Source organism: Sebastes umbrosus, chromosome 1, assembly GCF_015220745.1.
Source record: "Sebastes umbrosus isolate fSebUmb1 chromosome 1, fSebUmb1.pri, whole genome shotgun sequence".
Lineage (NCBI taxonomy): Eukaryota > Metazoa > Chordata > Actinopteri > Perciformes > Sebastidae > Sebastes > Sebastes umbrosus.
Genome location: NC_051269.1, coordinates 29,439,967 through 29,459,564, shown reverse-complemented (window position 1 = coordinate 29,459,564; position 19,598 = coordinate 29,439,967). Strand labels below are relative to the sequence as shown.

At 40.3% G+C, this 19,598-nt stretch overlaps 1 protein-coding gene across 2 annotated transcripts in view; it reads right to left on the bottom strand.

Annotated features, from left to right (window-relative positions):
- Window positions 1-19,598, bottom strand: part of gdf11 (growth differentiation factor 11) — a 37,427-nt gene that overhangs the window by 15,915 nt on the left and 1,914 nt on the right. For both annotated transcript variants that reach the window (XM_037768741.1, XM_037768748.1), the window contains exons 2-3: window positions 19,048-19,241; window positions 15,618-16,151 (exon numbers count right to left, since the gene is read on the bottom strand). In XM_037768741.1, the coding sequence (XP_037624669.1) occupies window positions 15,618-16,032 (415 nt within the window). In that variant the 5' untranslated portion in view covers window positions 16,033-16,151; window positions 19,048-19,241. The remainder of the gene's footprint in view (window positions 1-15,617; window positions 16,152-19,047; window positions 19,242-19,598) is intronic.

Below are 19,598 nucleotides of genomic sequence, written 5' to 3'. Positions count from 1 at the left end.
ATTTCAACACAGTTTCTTCAGTAACACAACCCAAGTCTGTTTATTTCATCCATACCTGACGAAACTTACTTTTCCTAATGTAATAAAGTAGACAGTTAACAGTGAGTGTTGTTATCTCGGAACCCATCGGCTATTGGTCTGGATAAGCCTCTGGAGGCACGGGGCTGTATTTCTGGGGTTCTGGTGTAGCCAGCACATATCTGGGCCCTTCCTGTTCTGTGCGCAGTTCATTGTTTATAGTCCGAATAGCAACTTGAGTTGGAGTTGAGAGATGACACGTACGACCGGATTGTTTCACAAGTAGCTGGTTTACAAGCTAATTTTAAACCAATGAAAAGCTAAATCATCGTCAGACGATAGCCGATGGGTTCAAAGATTGCATTTCGGCCAGTGCATCGCGCCTCTTATCTGTACTCAACCAAAAGCTCAAACGTGATTGGTCAATACTACTCGGACTTCAAACGAAAACAAGAACCAGCTTCTGATACCTAAATCTTGTACCGTTGCTTCCAGATTCTACATGTGAATGCAGCATCTACTTATAGAGATTAGGAAAAGTCAAATGTTTCAGTTTTATAACAATTTCTTCTATAACACAACCCGAGTCTGTTTAATTAATCCGTACCTGATGACGTTGTACTTTTCCTAATGTAATAGACATTTTAAAAGGGAGCAGGGAACATCGTTGTGATTCCTTGGCAGGCAGAAATCACAGTTGCAGTTTTTTGGACTCCTTGACAAGAAATATGTACATGTGTTTTGCACACTGATCTTAAAGCCAGAGACTACCACAGATCTGCAGGTCACTGAGAAGTGATAACATGTTGGCACATTTTTGTGTAACTCCAGGTCAGTAATACACTGCTGTTGTCAACATATGGGAAATTGGTTGCTTTCTAGATACAATCCTAAGTTTATTTGTCTTCATTTTGAGTTTGAGTCCATGTCATTTACAGAAAAAAGTACACTCCTAACCCAGAGAAGATAATCAGTATCTGTCCCAACATGAAAGACAGGATACCTGAACTGAATCTGAGCACTGCTCTTTTTTTGGTAAACTGACGGCCATTCTCTGTCCGACTGCTCATTTCATTCACATCTGCATGAAGACTGTCCGTTATCACATGTGCACATGGTTCCTGTTGTTCAGTCAGGATACATTTGTGATTACATCAAGGTTGGAAAAACAGATCTATTTGCATATTAAAACAAGGATCAGTAATGGTGGCCAGTGGCCAGATGGTAACCTTAGATTCCCCTGGGTCAATCGTAATGAAATGGTCTACCCCTACATTACAACTAGCAAAATTAAAATAAGTTTTTTTTAGAGGCTCGCCCTTGTTGAAAATATATTTGTGGATTAAGGGTTATGTCAAAGAACACAAGCCGTCTCCTAAAATAGGCAGATTTATTCCTGTCATGATCCTCGGCTCTGGTGTTTCTGTGATTTGCACCACATGTCAAATCTGCTCATGGTTCATTTACATAGACCTCCATCTGATATAATGACATCCATCCATTGCATTCATACATTCATTTCCATGTAAAGCGTTCATTTATTAAGGGAAATTTATTCTGCATCTATCTGGCATAATAATGTGCCAACTGAGTACAATAGAATATCTAATCTGCCCATTTTCTCTGAGCATATTTGACACGTTATAACTCCAGATTTCTTTGCAAATATACTGTTTTTTTCTGTCATTTTTCTTGCAGAGGAGTGTTGTTGTTCCTCCTTTTAAAAAAAGCGGATAAAAAAAACAGTTCGGACCTGTCAATCATTGCTAAATCTGAGGTTGCTCAGGCAACCTGCAAATCCTTCCTGGGTCAAAAGGTTATTTGGCACCTCAGCCTAGTTAAGAAATGGGATCAGGGGTCAAAACCGTCAGCCTCTTTACATCTCAGGGGTGCTGGGGAGGGGCAGCCCTAATAGCCAGATTGAGTTTGAAGGTCAAGGTCGACCCCGTGGCAATGGTAATATGTCTTTCTTCACAACACGCCCCTTTTTTTTTAAGCCAGAGAATCATCTAAAATCTCAGAGACATCAGCCACAGTTTGTTTTTGTTTTGATTAGGGTGGAGATTCTCCAGCCAATAGTAAATTGTTTATCAAACCTCAATTGGCCAGGAGAGAACACTGCACCAGGCTGTTTTGTTCTTTTTACACTAAACAAGTGTTGTAATTGAATTATGGGCATGCATTGAGGGATATGAATTCACTGACGTACAGATGGACTATCCATTAGAAGAGTCCAGGGCGAACATTGAATAAGGGCCAAGCCGGGGACAGACGTGGTCCTTCAGCCTGTATTTCCAGGGACAGTCATTAGCGAATGTAAATTATACAGTGTCTCACGCTGGACAAACAATATGTCAATGTTCCTTTTTGGTGGGTTGCTGGGGTCACAGCAATTAACGTGGGTGGTGTTGTGTTTGCTCATCAGCACAAAACTGGGAATGAATGATTCTGCAGTTTGCTTAGGGTTTACTTGTGATTACTACTTTTTGTTGTTTTTAATCGCTGCAGATGGGGACCGACACACACCAGCTCCTCCTTTGCAAACAGTCTGTATTGCTTTTGTTGAGTTCTTGGGAGAAAAAAAAGAAAAAAACAAACCACCAAACACAGCAGAGCTGAACTGGTTCTCGAGCGGAGACCCTTTCTTGAGAAGGAGTAATCTGAGAAGCAGGGCCCATACACCGTGATCCAGTTAGGACCCCGGTTATTAAACACACATGCACAACATATGAGCTACCTCATGTTAAACAATGAGTGCATTGATAGGTGAAATCAATTTGTGCCTTTATAGATCCTGTAAGTGCACAAGTAAGAGGATGAATGCCTGCAGCTTAATTACACCCCACGTCTTGGCAGAGCGTTCCACTTGTGCAAAACGAGCAAAGCTAGCTTGTAAAGACATTTAATGCCTCTGCCTGAACTAACGTTGCTCCTGCTGCTCCATAACATGTTATTGCTTAAAGAGCTCATAATTTTACTGCAACTGCAGGACTGTTTTTATGGCTTAATTTCCTGAACAATTTGCTCAGCTATACTTCAGTGTTTTAGCACTCTGATTTCAATCCTGCAGTGAGTACATGAATTCTGATTTTGCATTCAGCACCACCTACTGGAGCAACGACACCTCTCTCCTCGGGCAGTCTGAGGATGAAAACAGTCCCTATACAGTAATAACACTTATTTTACTTAAAAAGTAAAGAACAAGTGAAGTGAAGTATGGACAGAGGCTGTGTTTTTCTAAAGGAAACAGGCTTGTTTGCTTTCCCTCCTCGTGTTCCCAGCCTACTTCATTATTACAGCAGCTTATTTCCCTGTGGTATAATTGCAGCATATGCAGCGCATGAATTTTACTGCCGGCACGCAGCAGGCCTGCAGGTGAGCCTATCAAACATCTGGTGGGCTCCCTGGGTACCTGTGTCCCATAGTTAGCCCAGAGCCTCCTATACGTGCATGTTAGGGGGAGACATATAGTATATAAGGGTTTATTCACCATGCCATCTGTCCATTTTAATATGACCGTAGCCTGTTTCAAAGTTAAATGCTTTTAATAATCAAATGCAGTAATGTTGAGCCAGTTGAAAACAGATGGAGAGGGGACGTTAAGGTGTAGTTATATAACGAATAGTTAACACATGTTACCAGTGAGGGTGCTTTAATGCTGGCAGTATGGTACAAATGGTAGACTTTGAATTAGTCAAATGGATATTTATCTATCTTTGATTTCCACAAGACATAAAGAAAAAAAGAGTTCACAAAGGTTTCTACTTTTTTGATGAAGACTTCTTTAAGATTTCTGTGCTACTTCTCACGCTTCCCCATGCTATCAACTTTAGCAACCTCATGCTACTTTACTGCAATCACAATGATCACAATATGATCAAATACATAAGAAGCTTAATATGTTAGTTGAAGACTTGAAAACCAAGAACTGTTTCATATTTTTATAACAAAACTATTTAATGTTCTTTGTCAGCAAAGTAAACAGTAAATGATGAATTTGTTTTCAGTGAATTGTGTCAGTTTGACAGGATTTTATGAACTATACAAAATGCTTCTGAATTAAAAAATGACCTTCACACCTCTATCTCGTATTGAAAAACAAATTCATTAGAGTTCATTCTTTATCCAAACTCTTGAAAGGCGGTCATGTACACGTGTACACGTGCCGCATAACACGCACCAATCAGGTGAAAATCCGCAGATAAAATGAGGCGGGCAGAGAAATGGTCATCTATTGTTAATGTCCAAATGGATAATGCAAAATGGTATAAACCTAGATAGGAGTTTCATTTGCATATATATCTATATTTTCTTTTCTTAATGGGAAATGCAAATGTGCCATTTTGTGGTGAGTGTGTGTTTGGGAGCCCTCACGTTGAATAAATGTGACTCTAGGGTATCCCCACGCACCTCGGCATATTAATCATCGTGACACGTTCACGACCCTTCTAATAAGACAGGGGCCACAGTGCACCCCCTCAAACATCCCATCCCACCCCAGCCCCACTCCCTCTTTGTCTCCCGGTCAGTCCCAAGGGACTGGAGAGGGTGGTGGGGGAGGCCTGGCTCGAGCTGGGGATGGAGAGGAGGGGGGTGTGTGTGTGAAGTTAGACCCCCTCATTCAGAAGCCCTCCCCTGGGACAACGGCAGGCACAAGACTCCTATTAGGACTGAGCACAGTAGCCCCCCAGGAGCAACAAAAGACACCTCCTAATGCTCCCTGTTCTAGCTCAGTGAACACACACACACATGGAAACATGCAACTACGGAAACACACGACACACACAAGCTCCAAACTGACTGTCTTCAGCAAACAGACTCATTGTTTTTAGTGTGTGGGGTTATATGTGTTTGTATTATGAGGGGGACTTCCGCGGGACATCTCCAGCAGGACGGGGAGGGAGGATGAAAAGAGCGAGCGTGCAGTGAAGTGCAATAAGGTGGACAGCTGGACAGCAGGAAGCATGCTGGGGTCTCACCGCTTGTGTTTGTGTGCATCCACACATACATGCAAGACGTTAACGTCACAGGACAACGTTCTGCTGCTCGGTTTCAGAAAGTTAAATCCAAACTTTTTTTTTTTTTTTTTTTTTACATATTTTGTAGGCAAGACCAGACCGAAATATGTTTTTGATTGATTTGCTAGCCCTGTTTTTAGTGCTGCTGCTGCTTTAGACTGGTGACAGGATTCAGTCAGATTATGAATGAATATATGAATTCAGTATTTTTTGTACTGTATTTAAAGGAAACACCACTGCAAGATGAAAATTTAAGACAACAGTTAACAGTTAATTTCAAGACCATATTGTAGGGCTGCAACTAACAATTATTTTCATTGTCGGTTAATCTGTCGATTATTTTCTCCATTAATTGATTAGTTGTTTGGTCTATAAAATGTCAGAAAATGGTGAAAACTGTCGATCAGTGTTTCTTAAAGCCCAAGATGACGTCCTCAAATGTCTTGTTTTGTCCACAACTCAAATATATTCAGCTTACTGTCATAGAGGAGTAAAAAAGCCAGAAAATATTCACATTTAAGAAACTGGAATTTTGACTTTTTTTAATTTAAAAATGACTCAAACCGATTAAAACAAATCGATTACTTGGTGCAGCTCTACTATCATGCACACTTATGGTCCAATTCATGTCATGTCTGTAAAAGTGCAGAGAAAGTCTTTAAACTAAGACAACAAGGATAAAACTAAAATGAGCATTTATTTTTGCCATTTGGAAGCTGAGCAGAGTTTTGTTAACTCATACCAAGCAGAAGTAGCAGTTCTGAATTTGTTATTATGAAGCTCTGAAGTGGAAATTCTCTTCAATGTTGTTTATATCATGGTTATTAGTATAGATTTGACATTTATTTGGCTCTGCTTAATCTTCACCAAGTTGACAGGCATCATTCCCACACACAGAATTGAGCTACAACTTGACGGTGTGTTAGTATACCCAAGTGTGTCTGGCATTCAATTTGGCAGTGACCCTCTTGAGAGATTATCGTTTCAGAAATGGCTGAAGCCCCCCGGGGCGAAGGTTTCAGGAGGGACGTAGCTCAGAGGTGACTGATGGAAAACGGAAGGAATAGAATAAACACTTGAGAGGCAAAACCCATACAGATGTAACAATGATCATTTCTTGATTTGCAGGCTGATCATATGTCACTGAATATGGTGATTATGTGCTATATATTTCTTCAATCATTTGATGAGTTATTTCACTGGTTAACATGTTACATCTTAAATGGAATAACCCGAAGACAAAACGTACACCTATTATCAACTTGCACTGGTCATCAAGTCAATGTACTGTAAACTACTGTTACCAAGGAAATCCGCAAAACGGTAAAACTGCCAAACTGTGCAGGACAGAAACCTGGTCGGCCTAAAGGAGCTATGATTTTATCAACAGTTTGGGTCTTTTACTATCTACTATTGCTCAATGAAACAAGCACAGCTAACCCAACATACAAACTATGCAGCAACATACAATACAAAACAACGAAAGACTACAAGTTTACTCTGTAACAGAAACTAAAGCAGTTCAGTTCATATCATGTGACAGCAACATTCACTATAAGACAGACAAATTACTGGTTGTTAACTTAGTTTGTTCATCTCTGCAGACAGCAACAGCAAAACCTGCAGCGAAAGGATTATAATTTAAACTGCATGACTGCTGATCTTCTGTTGTTGGTTGTTGTGTTTGTTGTCTCACTTGATGGAGCAAATTTCTCAGGCTGTTATTATACACCGTTTGTAGCTATACCTACGAAAAGCAATTGTGAACCAGGGAGTATAAAGAGTGAAAGAAAAGCAAGACATTCACCCAGGAGACAGGTGTTCGTACCCCGTGTGAAACCCGAGGTCAACGTTGATTTATTTGTCACGTAACTTCCAGACTTAAGTTATGGCACTTCCGAAGTTATTTTAACCCAAACCACGATCTTTTCCTAAACGTAACAAAGTAGTTTTGTTGCCTAAACCTGTTGCTGGACATTCGTCACGTGTCGCTGGACATTCGTAGGAAAACACATGAAAAATGAGGAATAACTTTTCGTAACGTATCATACAAACCGCTGTATGAGGACACTGTTCTACATTAACACCTGCTACAACTGACCTACGACAACACATACTGTATAAACACTGAGATGTAGTTACAAAGACTCAAGTTTGACCTCTGAGATCATGTTTCTCTCTAGTGAGACATCGCCACTAATATTTGTTTGCATGATCTGTGCAAAACACACACACACACTTTATCCACAGCTACACTAGTTGTACATTTAAACGAGAATTTAGAATTGTAACTTAATTGTTAATGTGACATTTTATGAGGAAAAACACAGATTGACACTAATGCACAGCAATGAAACCAGAACAGGAACCAGGTCCAATTCTCCACTGGTCATCTGAGAAAAGCTCCATTCATTTATATTACAGTACATCTGTATTGGAAATAATTCAACAATGCAGGCTGTTCTCATACATAGTTCATAGCTATACTTACAAAAAGTAATGCATTATAATTCGTATATACCCCACAAAATCAATTTGTATTTAATCCACGTAATCGACCCTATGTAGGAAGAAGGTCGAGGTGGACGGGTGGGTCTAAAAACACCGCACTTTCACCCAGGAGACCGGCGTTCGTACCCCTTGTGAAACCAGAAGTCAACATTGATTTATTTGTCACGTAACTTCCGTAATTAAGTTATGCAACTTCTGGAGTTATTTTAACTCAAACCACGATCTTTAACTAAACCTAACCAAGTAGTTTTGTTGCCGAAACCTAACCAAGTTGCTTCCTATGAAGACGGAAGTTTATTTTGAAAAGACTGTATGCATGTAACAAGCAGAAATTGACACGTGCATCACGTGTTCCTGGACATTCATAGGAAAACGCATATGAATAGTTGTTATGTTGAACAATGGCATTGAGCTGCTGTAACAATGCATTGCATTAGACACATTCTCTGCACTAACATCCAAATCTATATGATATCCTATAGATAGGTAGTGAAGTGTCACTTTTTGTCATTATATGACAATTTGCTATACTGCAAGCAAAATCACCTTTTCAATCAAGTCCTGAAATCTATTCTTCCCTCCAAAAATATGCAAAATGTTTTAAGGTGTATATCTTATGTCTGAGATTATTTGTCTATAATAAAATGTTGTCATTAGTGCATTCATTGACAAGAACATGATCCCTCACTGGCTTCCAAATCAGGAACACCGGTTATTGTGTTGCTGGAAGGCACGACTGGCCTGGAAGTACTGCTACAGGGAATTGAGGTGATAATTTTGTCCCCATGCCACCCATGTTCTTGACATTGTACATTACTTTTGACACTTTACATGCAAAATAATAAAAACACCTGTCCTAATTATGCAGATAACACCCACATTTATCTCTCTCACCCAGTGGCAATGCTCCCTTAGATTCAGCAACCTGTGTATTCAACAAATTAGTGATTAGATGATGCAGACAAAACTTTGATTATTCTCTCTTTTCAAAACATCATATGCCTCTGTGATAGTCTGATAAATGTCCCTAGACTCCAAATTAAACATGGAGAAGCACCACTTAGTTGTTATGCTCCATTTAGCTGGAACAAGCTTCCAAAATGTACAAGACAATGAAGTTCACCTCTCAAAGCAGGTTAAAAACTAGTTTGCTCACCACTTTAAGATACTGTAGGTTGTGAAATGGTACCGTTTTGTCATTATATGACATATTACTATACTGCAAACAAAACCACCTTAACTATGTGTTAATTTACTATCAAGTCCTGAAATCTATTCTTCCCACCAAAAATATGCAAAATGTTTAATATTGTATATCTTATGTCTGAGATTAATTGGCTGTAATAAAATGTTATTTCTTCATTGCAGAGGACTAGTAGATTGATCTTTGTTATTAGTGCATTCATTGACAAGAACATGATCCCTCACTGGCTTCCCAATCGTGAACACAGCCAATTGTGTTTGCTGGAATGCACAACTGGGACTTGAGGTGATAATTGTGGCCCCATGCAATCCATGTACATGACTTTTGATACTTTACACGCAAAATAATAAAAACACCTGTCCTAATTATGCAGATGACACCCACATTTATCTCTCTCACCCAGTGGCAATGCTCGTTTAGACTCAGCAATCTGTGTATTCAACAAATCAATAATGAGATGATACAGATACAGACAAAACTGTGATCATTCTCTCTTTTCCAAACATCATATGCTCTCTAGCAGCAGTCTGATAAACGTCCCCACTCCAAACTAAACATGGAGAAGCACCACTTAGTTTTTATGCTCCATGTAGCTGGAAGAAACTTCCAGAATAAATAAGACTGTGGAATTCACCTCTCAATGCAGGTTAAATACAAGTTTGCTCACCACCATAAGACCATTATCCATACCAGACTTTCATTCTGTATTCATCTCTATTTGTCTGTGTTTTTATTTTTTCTGATTCAATTGGTGTTTTCAATGTCCTTTCGTCTCCAATTTCTTTTGTCTTCTTGTGTATGAACCGTGGTTAAATAAACTTTTCTGAACTTCTACCCTGCTCTCTTGCAAAAAAATGAATCTAATCCGGCAAAAGAAATCATAAACATGTATGTCACTATGACAAGGAGGGGACTGATCGGTACTGATGAATGTATTGTAGCTCAACCTGACACTACTCTCAAACTGAGGGACCAGCAGGCCAGAATTGCCTTTTTAAAATATTGTCCTTTAATCTCTTTCCCTACATGATTACACACATATTGATAGTTTCATCACAGTCCAAGCTAAAAAAAAAAGTGCCATATTTCTCCCTGACAGTCTTTCTGTTTGAGCGCACTCAGTTACTGAAAAAAATCCCTCAAGCCATGAAAAATCTGTCAGAGTCTCGGCCAAGAGTTTTCTCTAAAGACAATGTTTAGTTCAGTGTGACCAACACTGCCTCAAAGAGGCATTTCCTTCTACACTGTTTCCTCTAAGCAACGTGAACGTTGTTCCCTTTATGAGCTGTATTGTACATTATATAAATCAAACTTGGCTCTTGTCCCTAAAGAAATCTCTTCGACTGTGCATTTTCCATAATGAACTTCCTGCGGTGTTGTGGGTACGGCGGGAAAAAATACAACCACAGGTGATAAATACAGCGAGAAGCTACTCTCCATTGCCGCAGAAAAGAGGCTAATTAAATTTTCATGTAGGTAATCATGAGGTAATCCACTGTTAATTGTGCTTCTATCCGACACAGTGGCTCCCTCATGGGATCAAGCATTATGCCCATACAGCATTTCCTTTGCTTAAACGCCTCTTAGATTTAATGGACTCTTCCATAAACTGATCCTCAGCAGCTCCTCACACACGACCACACAGAGCCTGAACGCATCCATCAACAATAATCCCCTCAATGATCTCCATTTTATCTTTTCACTCCTCCTCCTCCTCCTCCTCCTCACTCATGTCCCTACACAGGGCTTAATTACTGGTGTGAAGTAATTATTTCCTTTATTAGTGAAACGTAACATCTGTTTCAGGTCTTTTTAATTGTACCTATAAAACCCTTGCATGATTTCTGTCCCTTTAGGATAGGACTGGGCTGCTTGTTGCTCCCTGTGGACTCCCTCCCTTCTCCCCCCCCCAGCCCTCTTCATACCCGCAGCGTGAGCCGCGATGCACCTAACTCTCGATCACACTCTTTGAAATCCTTTAAAGAAGCAACGAGGAGCTCACCAGTGCTCACAAGCAGTAAAAGCAGAGATTTACAAGAAGACCAAAAATATTCTTGCACTACCATGCCTCTAAACTGACATTAATACAGTCACAACATCTGTTCTCCCGACTTCTCAGTGTTGTATTTTTGGTAAAGCATGCATTAAATTCCTAAGCAACATATTCCCAAATGCCAAGAGAAAAGGCCGGCTGCAGGGACTGGTACACGGGAGCGTGGGAATAGGGGAAGGAGGGTGGAAGGAGTGAGATTCCTGAGGTCCTGGGGAAATTTTGTCCCTGTATTAATAGACTTTGGTCCCTTTGAAATTTTATTAGCCATAAAGTTGACAGTACGTTGTGCAATTTCTACAGACCTTTCTTTCTTACGTTTTTACTTCTTTTTAAACAAACCGGTCGTGCCCCCCAGTGTCCAAACAATTCAACACCAAAGTTTATCTTTCCCTCAACTGATGCCAGCAACTACACAGGGAGAACAGGTGTCATCGTCAAACTGATACCTCCATGGAATAAATAAATCTATAAAAACCTCACATAGTCATCAACTTCCAGCAAACACTGGCCACTGAGCTGAAGACAGTCCGGCTTCTGCTGCTCTGTCCTTTTAGCGCTCTCCCTCTTAATTTTTATGGTTCCTGCACCTTCAGGAAATGACCCTTTTATAGGGTCAACACTATAAAAGACTTGTTTTTTGTGTGGGAGTGGTTAGTGGATGAGTGTGTGTGTGAGCATGTGTGTGTGTGTGTGTGGTGGGGGATAAGTGTTCAAGTTACTACCGGTTCGTCTTTGCTGCCAAAGAAAGAGACCCGATGAGGTTAATAGTCTCCTCGTCCAATATATCACATAGCTGTGAACTCTGTGACCCTTTTTGTCAATAGGAGAACTTTTCTCTGGAGTGTGTGTGTGACTGTGTGAGTGTGTGTGTGTGTGTGAGAGAGAGAGCATCCTCATGTGTCTACACAAGTGTGCACATGTGGAAATTTGTACATTACATGTGTGTAGATGTTCATTTTTCAACTCAAGAGTTGTGTAAGCCTGCAGTACTTGAGCTGAATGTGCCTCATTTTAAGAGGATTACATAATAATACCAGTATAGCACTTCCTAACGTTAGCCTACACACAATCATGACGGACAAGATAAATGTGTGTGTATAAAATAGTTTAACAAAGTGAGACGTTTCAAGAACAGCTGAGTTGTCATTAGAAATGTTTCAAATGTGATCTTCTTGATGTCTAAACCTCAGCTTTCACTCCTTTAAAAGGTAAAGTTTTTCCTTGCAGATAGTCACTGATTGCCTATGTTTTGGACACACTGTAATGAAAAAATATAAACATGGAATAAAGTCTCAGAGGGAGGGTAAGCAAGTGCTGCTCTCTGCTGGATTCTCTCTTACTGGACAATCTCAAAATGACTCGAAACCTCTCAAAATGTCACAGCACAGAAAAATAAGTTTACTCAAGGGCAAAGATGATAAAGAATACATTGAGCTTCTCACAAATCACCTCAATTAAGTGATGAGTATTCTTAGTCCACAGAGGGGGCACTTCTCTTTGAATAGTTTTCCTGATGTGCTCTGGTAGAATAATTTAGTTTGCAGTATTTAATATTACTGGAGTATTTAATGGAATAGTTGAATAGTGTGCGGTTAAGCAGCATCAAAACATTTATACAGAGACAGAGAGAAAGACCGGAGGAGAGGGTCACTGATGGGAGAGGAAGGTCTGGTCTAAACGTCTTGGACAGGTGACAAATGGGAGACTAGTGGGGTCAAATCCTCACCCTACCTCGGCCAAAACTGAACTCCAAAATACACACTTGTGCACGCACAATTACACACACAAATCAACATGTACAAACAGCTCATGTGTTAACGCAAACAGATTTGTTAATAGAAATCGTTCTCGATGCTGCGCTAGAAAATGACCCTGATAAACTGCTCCGAACTGACTCATTTTTTTATGCATGAACAGCGAGTGGAGTGGTTACCTACACAACGCACTGTATGGAGAGGGAGATGATTTAGTGCCGCACTATGATATAAATAGCTGTACTTTTCCATGAAATTTCATAGTAATTAGAGACCAGGAAGCATGGACCCTCTCAACCCCCACTGCGGCACCCACGTACCTTGAGTGAATACTAAGAAGCAACTCTGGCACAGGTCCAGTTCAGTATGTACCGTGTGAACCCACATGGCCCATCAAAGGCAGTGTGCACGACCGTGAAAAGGGTGATTGGGTTCGAGGTGCGCAGGGAATAGTGTTTGAAGTCCTCCTTCTATCAGAGAGACAGAAAAGGCACTTTTAATCCCGTGGGATCACTAAGGCGCCACAGGCAAAAAAGAGATGCACTCATTCTCTCAACTCTTCCATGAGTACCGGAGAAAGAGAAGAGGAAGGAGAGAGGGGGCTAACGGGGAGGAAGGTGGGGGGGGGAGATGGAGGGAGGGGGAGCGATGGGGAGAAGGAGCAGATGATAAAAACTGCAGCTGACGTAAAGAGATGAGGCAAACAGAACAGAACAGGAAGTGCTGTAACATGACAGACACAGCAGTAATGTCAGTCATTAGCTCCTCTGGCTGGCATGAGGCCGGTAGAAATATGTAATTAGCCAGCGTCATGCGTAATGCCCCTTTTACTGGGCTTGAGGAGGTGTCAAATCACTTTGCCGGAAAAAGAGTCAAAAATATACTGTGAGGATATTGTTGATTTCACTTGTAATGAGCAGATGAGTGTGTTCAGCGTGTATCTTGTCTGATTTTACAGGAGAGGAAATAAATCCAATGTAGGATTGATCTGCACATCAGAGAGATAACTGCAAGTTATTATAGAAGATCTTCATTGTCAGCATGCATCACATACATCCTATATGTAATATATATATATATATATTTATATATAGATAGATAGATAGATAGATAGATAGATAGATAGATAGATAAATAAAACAAGGATCAGCATTACAGCTTGAAGCACTAACCCGCTGATTCTTTTGTGGAAGTGTCCTATAAATAGCTGCCACATAAAGCAAACGGTTGACAAATGACAACTCAAATGCTTCATTATGCCTCCTCAATTCACCTGAGATGTGAGACATCAGCACCGTTCTCCATTAGGATGAACTGAACTGCATCGAGCAAAAAACAACTCTCAGATGAAACAATTATGAGGTTTACAGAGATTTTTTTGCAAGTGGTAGATAAAAAAAATAAACAGTTAAAAGCTCAGATAAAGAATGGTGGAATAGGAACGATAATGGAGATAAAATTCAGATGACATTTGAGCATGCAGTTATGTCAAGTGAAGGTTGATTTGCTGTAATCACAGAGACAGGTGGGACTGTCAGGACAGGTGAAAAAGGAAAAGTGTTATTAAACTACAAGATGTGAAAAAATACCTAATACTATACCAGCTATAGACAGATAGATATTATAATGAGGAATTAATAGGGTCAGAAAACACATGAGGCCAAAGCCTCCTTCCTGCACACAGGCGTATCTTTGTTCAGTCAGTGGAGTGAAAAAAAACTGATTATTTGGAGTGTGTTTTATCCGCCTTGTGCAGAATATATTACGTGTGTAAATGTTGTTGAACCCCTCGATTCGCCAGGAAAAAGGTCACACACTCCCCTCGACCCTAAGTGATTCTCTGTCTTTGTGTACTCGTGGTGAAAAAAAAAAAACGAGCTGCGCCCATAAACTTCGCATTTAAAAGGCAAGTGCGGCCGAGTGGGGGCCGCTGCATGAGGGGAACAATAGCAGCTTTTTGGACACACTTTTTCTCACTGCGATGAACAGCAGGGAAACCGGTAGAGCCTCCTATAAAAGACCGATATAGAGCACAGCTGCCAGGGTTCAACAGTAATTTTATAAAATGTCTCCAAGGGGTTTGCCTGCAGGTTTATCTGTGGATTTATGGGAAATTATAAAAAGGGCGAGCAAATTGTTAGAGGAGGGCAATAATAATAATCAGAGGGGGCCTGATCGTGACGTCATCATAACTCCACAATTTAGGGCCTTTTATGCAAAAAGAAGATATTAAAGGATGAAGTGAGACAAATGCTGCATTATCATTAATAATGCACTTGACATTCACACTGGTCTGTCATGCGATACATCTGAAAGTTTGAGCATGACAGCAGGTGGACTGAGGAGCTAAATATTAGACTGCTGCTGCTTCCAACAGCACTTAGCCCTCCATCATCATCATCACCACCACCATCATCATTATCAGTTTTTTCCCCCCAGGCCATCAGACTTTTAAATAGATAATTCACTCGACACCAAAATATATCTTATACTGTATATGTTCTTAATATATATGTTCTTAATATGCCCTTGTACTAAGTATTTCCTCTTTATAATTGTAATGTAAATGTAATTTTAATCTCAAATGTAATATAATTTATTATTTTTAATGGAGCTTCCCAGCACAAAAAAGTATTTCACACGTTTGTATACCTGTACAACAGGCGTGACAATAAACATCTTAAATCTTGAATCATGAAAACAAAAACTTCATCAGGGCCATATTGGAGCTGTCTTGTTTCAGAGTGACGAAGCTCTTTATATGCTGCTGATTATTGATTTATCAGCTTCACGCGTAATCCCCTATTTTGACAGCCGTGGCCATGCAGCAGCTGACCCATTTGTCTAACATTATCACACTTCACACACACACACAGATTGGACCCCCAATCTCAAAAAAAGTAGGTTAGGTCACTGACTTGAATGAGCACCAGCAGTGACTCCACTATGTCCACTGTGCAGAGGCCTGAGCCACTAGGACCCAATCTGCTCCACAATTACGCGCATGACGCATTTGGAGACAATATTGTTGTGGTTTTTGTTAACTATATATTACTCACGCTCAGAGGCCATGGTGATCACAGACTCCGTGGTGGCGTGATACTCATCCTCCTCCATGAACTCGTCCTGGGACGACGCGTCTCCCTGGAAGTCGTGGTGGTCCAGGAGCTGCTGGAGAGGAGGCGCCTTGGGCAGCAGCTGATTGACCACCTCCCGGCTGATGTTGGGCGCATGCTTCAGCCGCAGCTTGCTCAGGATCTGGGACTTGATGGTCTCCAGCCTCAGCACTTTGCTCTGCTCCCTCCAAACGCAGGCGGAGCACTCGTGAGAGCCGGCGTCCTCGTCCAGCAGAGACAGCCCGGCATCCGTGGGCGTCTCGCTGGCAGGAGGCAGCAGCAGATTGGGCTCGTCGCTCCCTGACTGTCCCAGGGAGATGAGCACCATCAAGCACAGCAAGAAGTTGTACCTCGGCATGACGACGCGTGGACACCAGGCTATGCAACTTTTTTCTGTTTCTGTTTCTGTTCCTTTTCTGTTATCCTCGCTTTATATCCCCTCTCTCTCTCTGGATGTGCACCGCTGCTTGCCTTATCCTACAAAAGGCAAGGAATCAGTGACATGCATCTAATCCAATACGATCACCCCGAAGTTGTTGTTGTTGTTTTTTTGCAGCTGCAGCAGAAGATTTTTGCAATAAATTGTCAAAAGAAAAGAAAAAAAAAGTACGTTCCAAGTGTGTCTCGGTTCAAAGTGAACAAATGATCTTGTCTGATGCATGCATAGCCTCGCTCACGTGTAGTATATAATGGTTGTTTTGGGGGGTTCTTCAGTATACAATTTTAGTCCATGGAGGTGTGTGTGTGTGTGTGTGTGTGAATGTGCAGAAGTGTCACTGAAAAATGTGCAAGTGCGGTCAAAAAGGGGCTCTTTATATATCTCAGCTGCCCGGTGTCGTAATCCGTCTCCATTGGCTAAGATTGCAACAAAAGGCTTTTAGGTCTGTCACCAAGTCAAGAGGGACAGAGCGAAGGGAGGGTGCGAGGCACTGTTATGAGAGGATAAATGTTTTTACAGTGCACAAACAAGCTCTCACATTAGAGATATTGCCCAATTAGGTTATTATGGTGATGATGATGATGATGATGATGACATACTATGGCTCATTGCGCACGTTGTTATAAATGGTTCATTATATAATAATAAAAAAAAAAGCTTCATGGAGTCCACTCGAATTCTCCACATTATATCTCCTAAATATTTACTGTGCATTTAAACAAGAAACTCAATGATGAAGAATCTTCATGTACCAGATGTTTAGATGCTGATTATTTAGAAGTTGCACCAGAGAGTTTGCACAATGCAGGGCTCTCTGAACTGAGCGTCAAAGTATCTGTGTAAACCAGTAAAGTAATAACTGGACTTTTATTTCTCTGAAATGCACAAACGTGGGTTTTAATAAGGCTGCATCCTATGTTAATAATAGAGATGTATGTTTAATAGCCTGTATTAACAGATTGAAGTCATGCAGTAGCAGCAGGTCTGCATACTCTGTTATTACAATATGTATATGGACTTTATAATGTAATTTCATTTGCACTAATCAGTGTAGTTGTAGGCTATAAGCCTTGAGAAAGTGTCACACATTTTTTAATAGTTTTCCGATGAATTACTATGGATTATATAATTTTAAGTCTTCTGTGAGTCACATTTGATCTATAAACCCACAGTATGTCAAAATGGCATATCAGATCAATATGTAGCCCGACTACAAACCACGGAGAGATGCTGTATTCATATCTGCTTAATAAAAGTTGTGATATTTCTGGAGCGGATTTCTTTATGTACAAATTGTACTTCTTCACAGAGCAAAGAGTCGCCTGCTCTCAGTGAACCATCACTGACCCAATAGTGTCATCTGCTGGAGGAAAACTACAGCTGCAGAACAGATCATGTTTCAGTTCATGTGTGCTGCCTCTTTCACTGCTTGTTGTGGTCAGATTGTGGTTCATTGTAAAACAAGACCCTCTAGTCATGAGCTCATTTAGTTTGGTAGCAGTATGAACTCTTCATTGTTCAAATACTGATAGGACTAGACTAGGACTGGAGCTTCTCAGACATTAAACACTTTTGCTGTTGTTTGTTTACATTTCCCTTCTTTCCTTCTCCCGGTTAAAAAAAGTCTTAAATTGGCAGCTTCATCTCTCAACCCAAGGAAGCAGTGTTATCAAGCAACAATTAAACATCACTTCACTGCTGACCTGAAATGTCTTCAAGAATCAAATATAGTTTGAGTGACAAGGTTTACCTGCCTTTTCTAAACTAAATAGATCAAAACCATTAACTAGTGAGTCGCTAACAAATTGGAGTCAAAAACAGCAGTTTCATGCCCATGCTTTTGGTGTATTTGTAGGTTTTTATGTTTATAAATGCAGATGGAATGTGAATCATTGATATTAAGGGTCACAACGTAACATTGATTGACCAACACAACAACTCATTAGAGTAACAACCTCCATGTAACGCACCAAACCTAAACCTGAGTACTGAAGCTCACACTACCCTTTCAGCAGTGGAGGAAAGTCACTAAGTACATTTACTCTACGGTACTCTAATACAATTTTGAGATACTTGTATTTTTTCTACTCCATTACAAGTGTACATATAAGTGATGTATACATTAATGCATCAATAATTATAATCCAATAATATAATAATTGATTGCAGGAGTTTTACTTGTAACAGAGTATTTATGGTATTGCTGCTTATATGAGTATGTCTTCCACCACTACCTTTCAGATACATGATAACAAGTGTCCAGATGACAAGTGAAATGTGAATATCTTACATCACAACTGTACACTAAGACTGATCTGCTTTGAGAAAAAAAACAACTATTTGAATTACCTTTGCAGCAACGGGTGGAAATAAATACAGTATGTCTTTTAAGTTGCATATCACACACAAGAAATAACCATTTTTAGCAAGGTAGTTGTTATTCCTAGAAGCCAGTGTAAGCAGCACCAACCACTTTGAATGAATAATTTAGTTTGACAGTTTGGGAAATGTGCTGAAATGAGAATGAGAAGATCGACACATTTTTACGGGAGAAGTGTGGTATCGATCTTCTCATCTAACTCTTACCAAGAGAGTGAACATGTTTATTTCCTAAAATGCTGAACTATTGCTTTATGCAACACTGAGTGGACAAAAAGTGATGCTTGAAAGAGAGCAGGTAGAAAAGGTAGAAAATCCAGGGGTTGGTAATACAGACTAGCTTTCCCTTCACTAATGTCATCCAGAGCACATCCCAGAGCACCTGGTCCACGCCATGAAAATACATATACTTTATGCTCAGGTTTTGTGTATTCAAGGTAGGACTTTTGGATTTGCATTGATGCTTAGCATCAAATACTGTCTGCTGAACAGATGCAAAAACAGTTCTGTTGTTTATATGTGCTTGTATGTACGAATATGGGATCAAATACTCACCACAGTCTCATCTGCACATAAACATCTGCAGCATTAAGACCTTCTTGCCAGAAAGGAAGCCTCATTTTTTGGTCTGAGATCAAGGCTTCAGGAGCTGCTGGACTTTTTGACTGTCATTCCAACCTTCTGATGCTGAGCTTTTGTCCGCTGATGATTATCAAGAAACTCAGAGTGTGATGATGATGATGATGATGCTATGGAACAAGTAGAAAGATGTAAAGCAGGTTCAACTAGGCTCCTTCACATGAATGAACTCAATCAAACTGACGGCTCTTAAATCAGTTTATCCACCGTGAACCACCTCATTCAATAGGCTTTTCCCCACAGAAGGTATTTTGACATATCACAGTAAAGAACAGGTGTAAATAAATAATAAATAATGATGGCTTAATTCCATTCAGTTGCTTAGGTTTCAGGGTATTCCTGGTATTGTGCACGCTGGCTCACTGTCACACTGTCACGACTTACCTCAAACAGAACGGAGCCACCGTTAATGTTATTAATACCCGTGCTTTTATGACAAGTCAAAATATCTGCTGTGATAAAAGGTC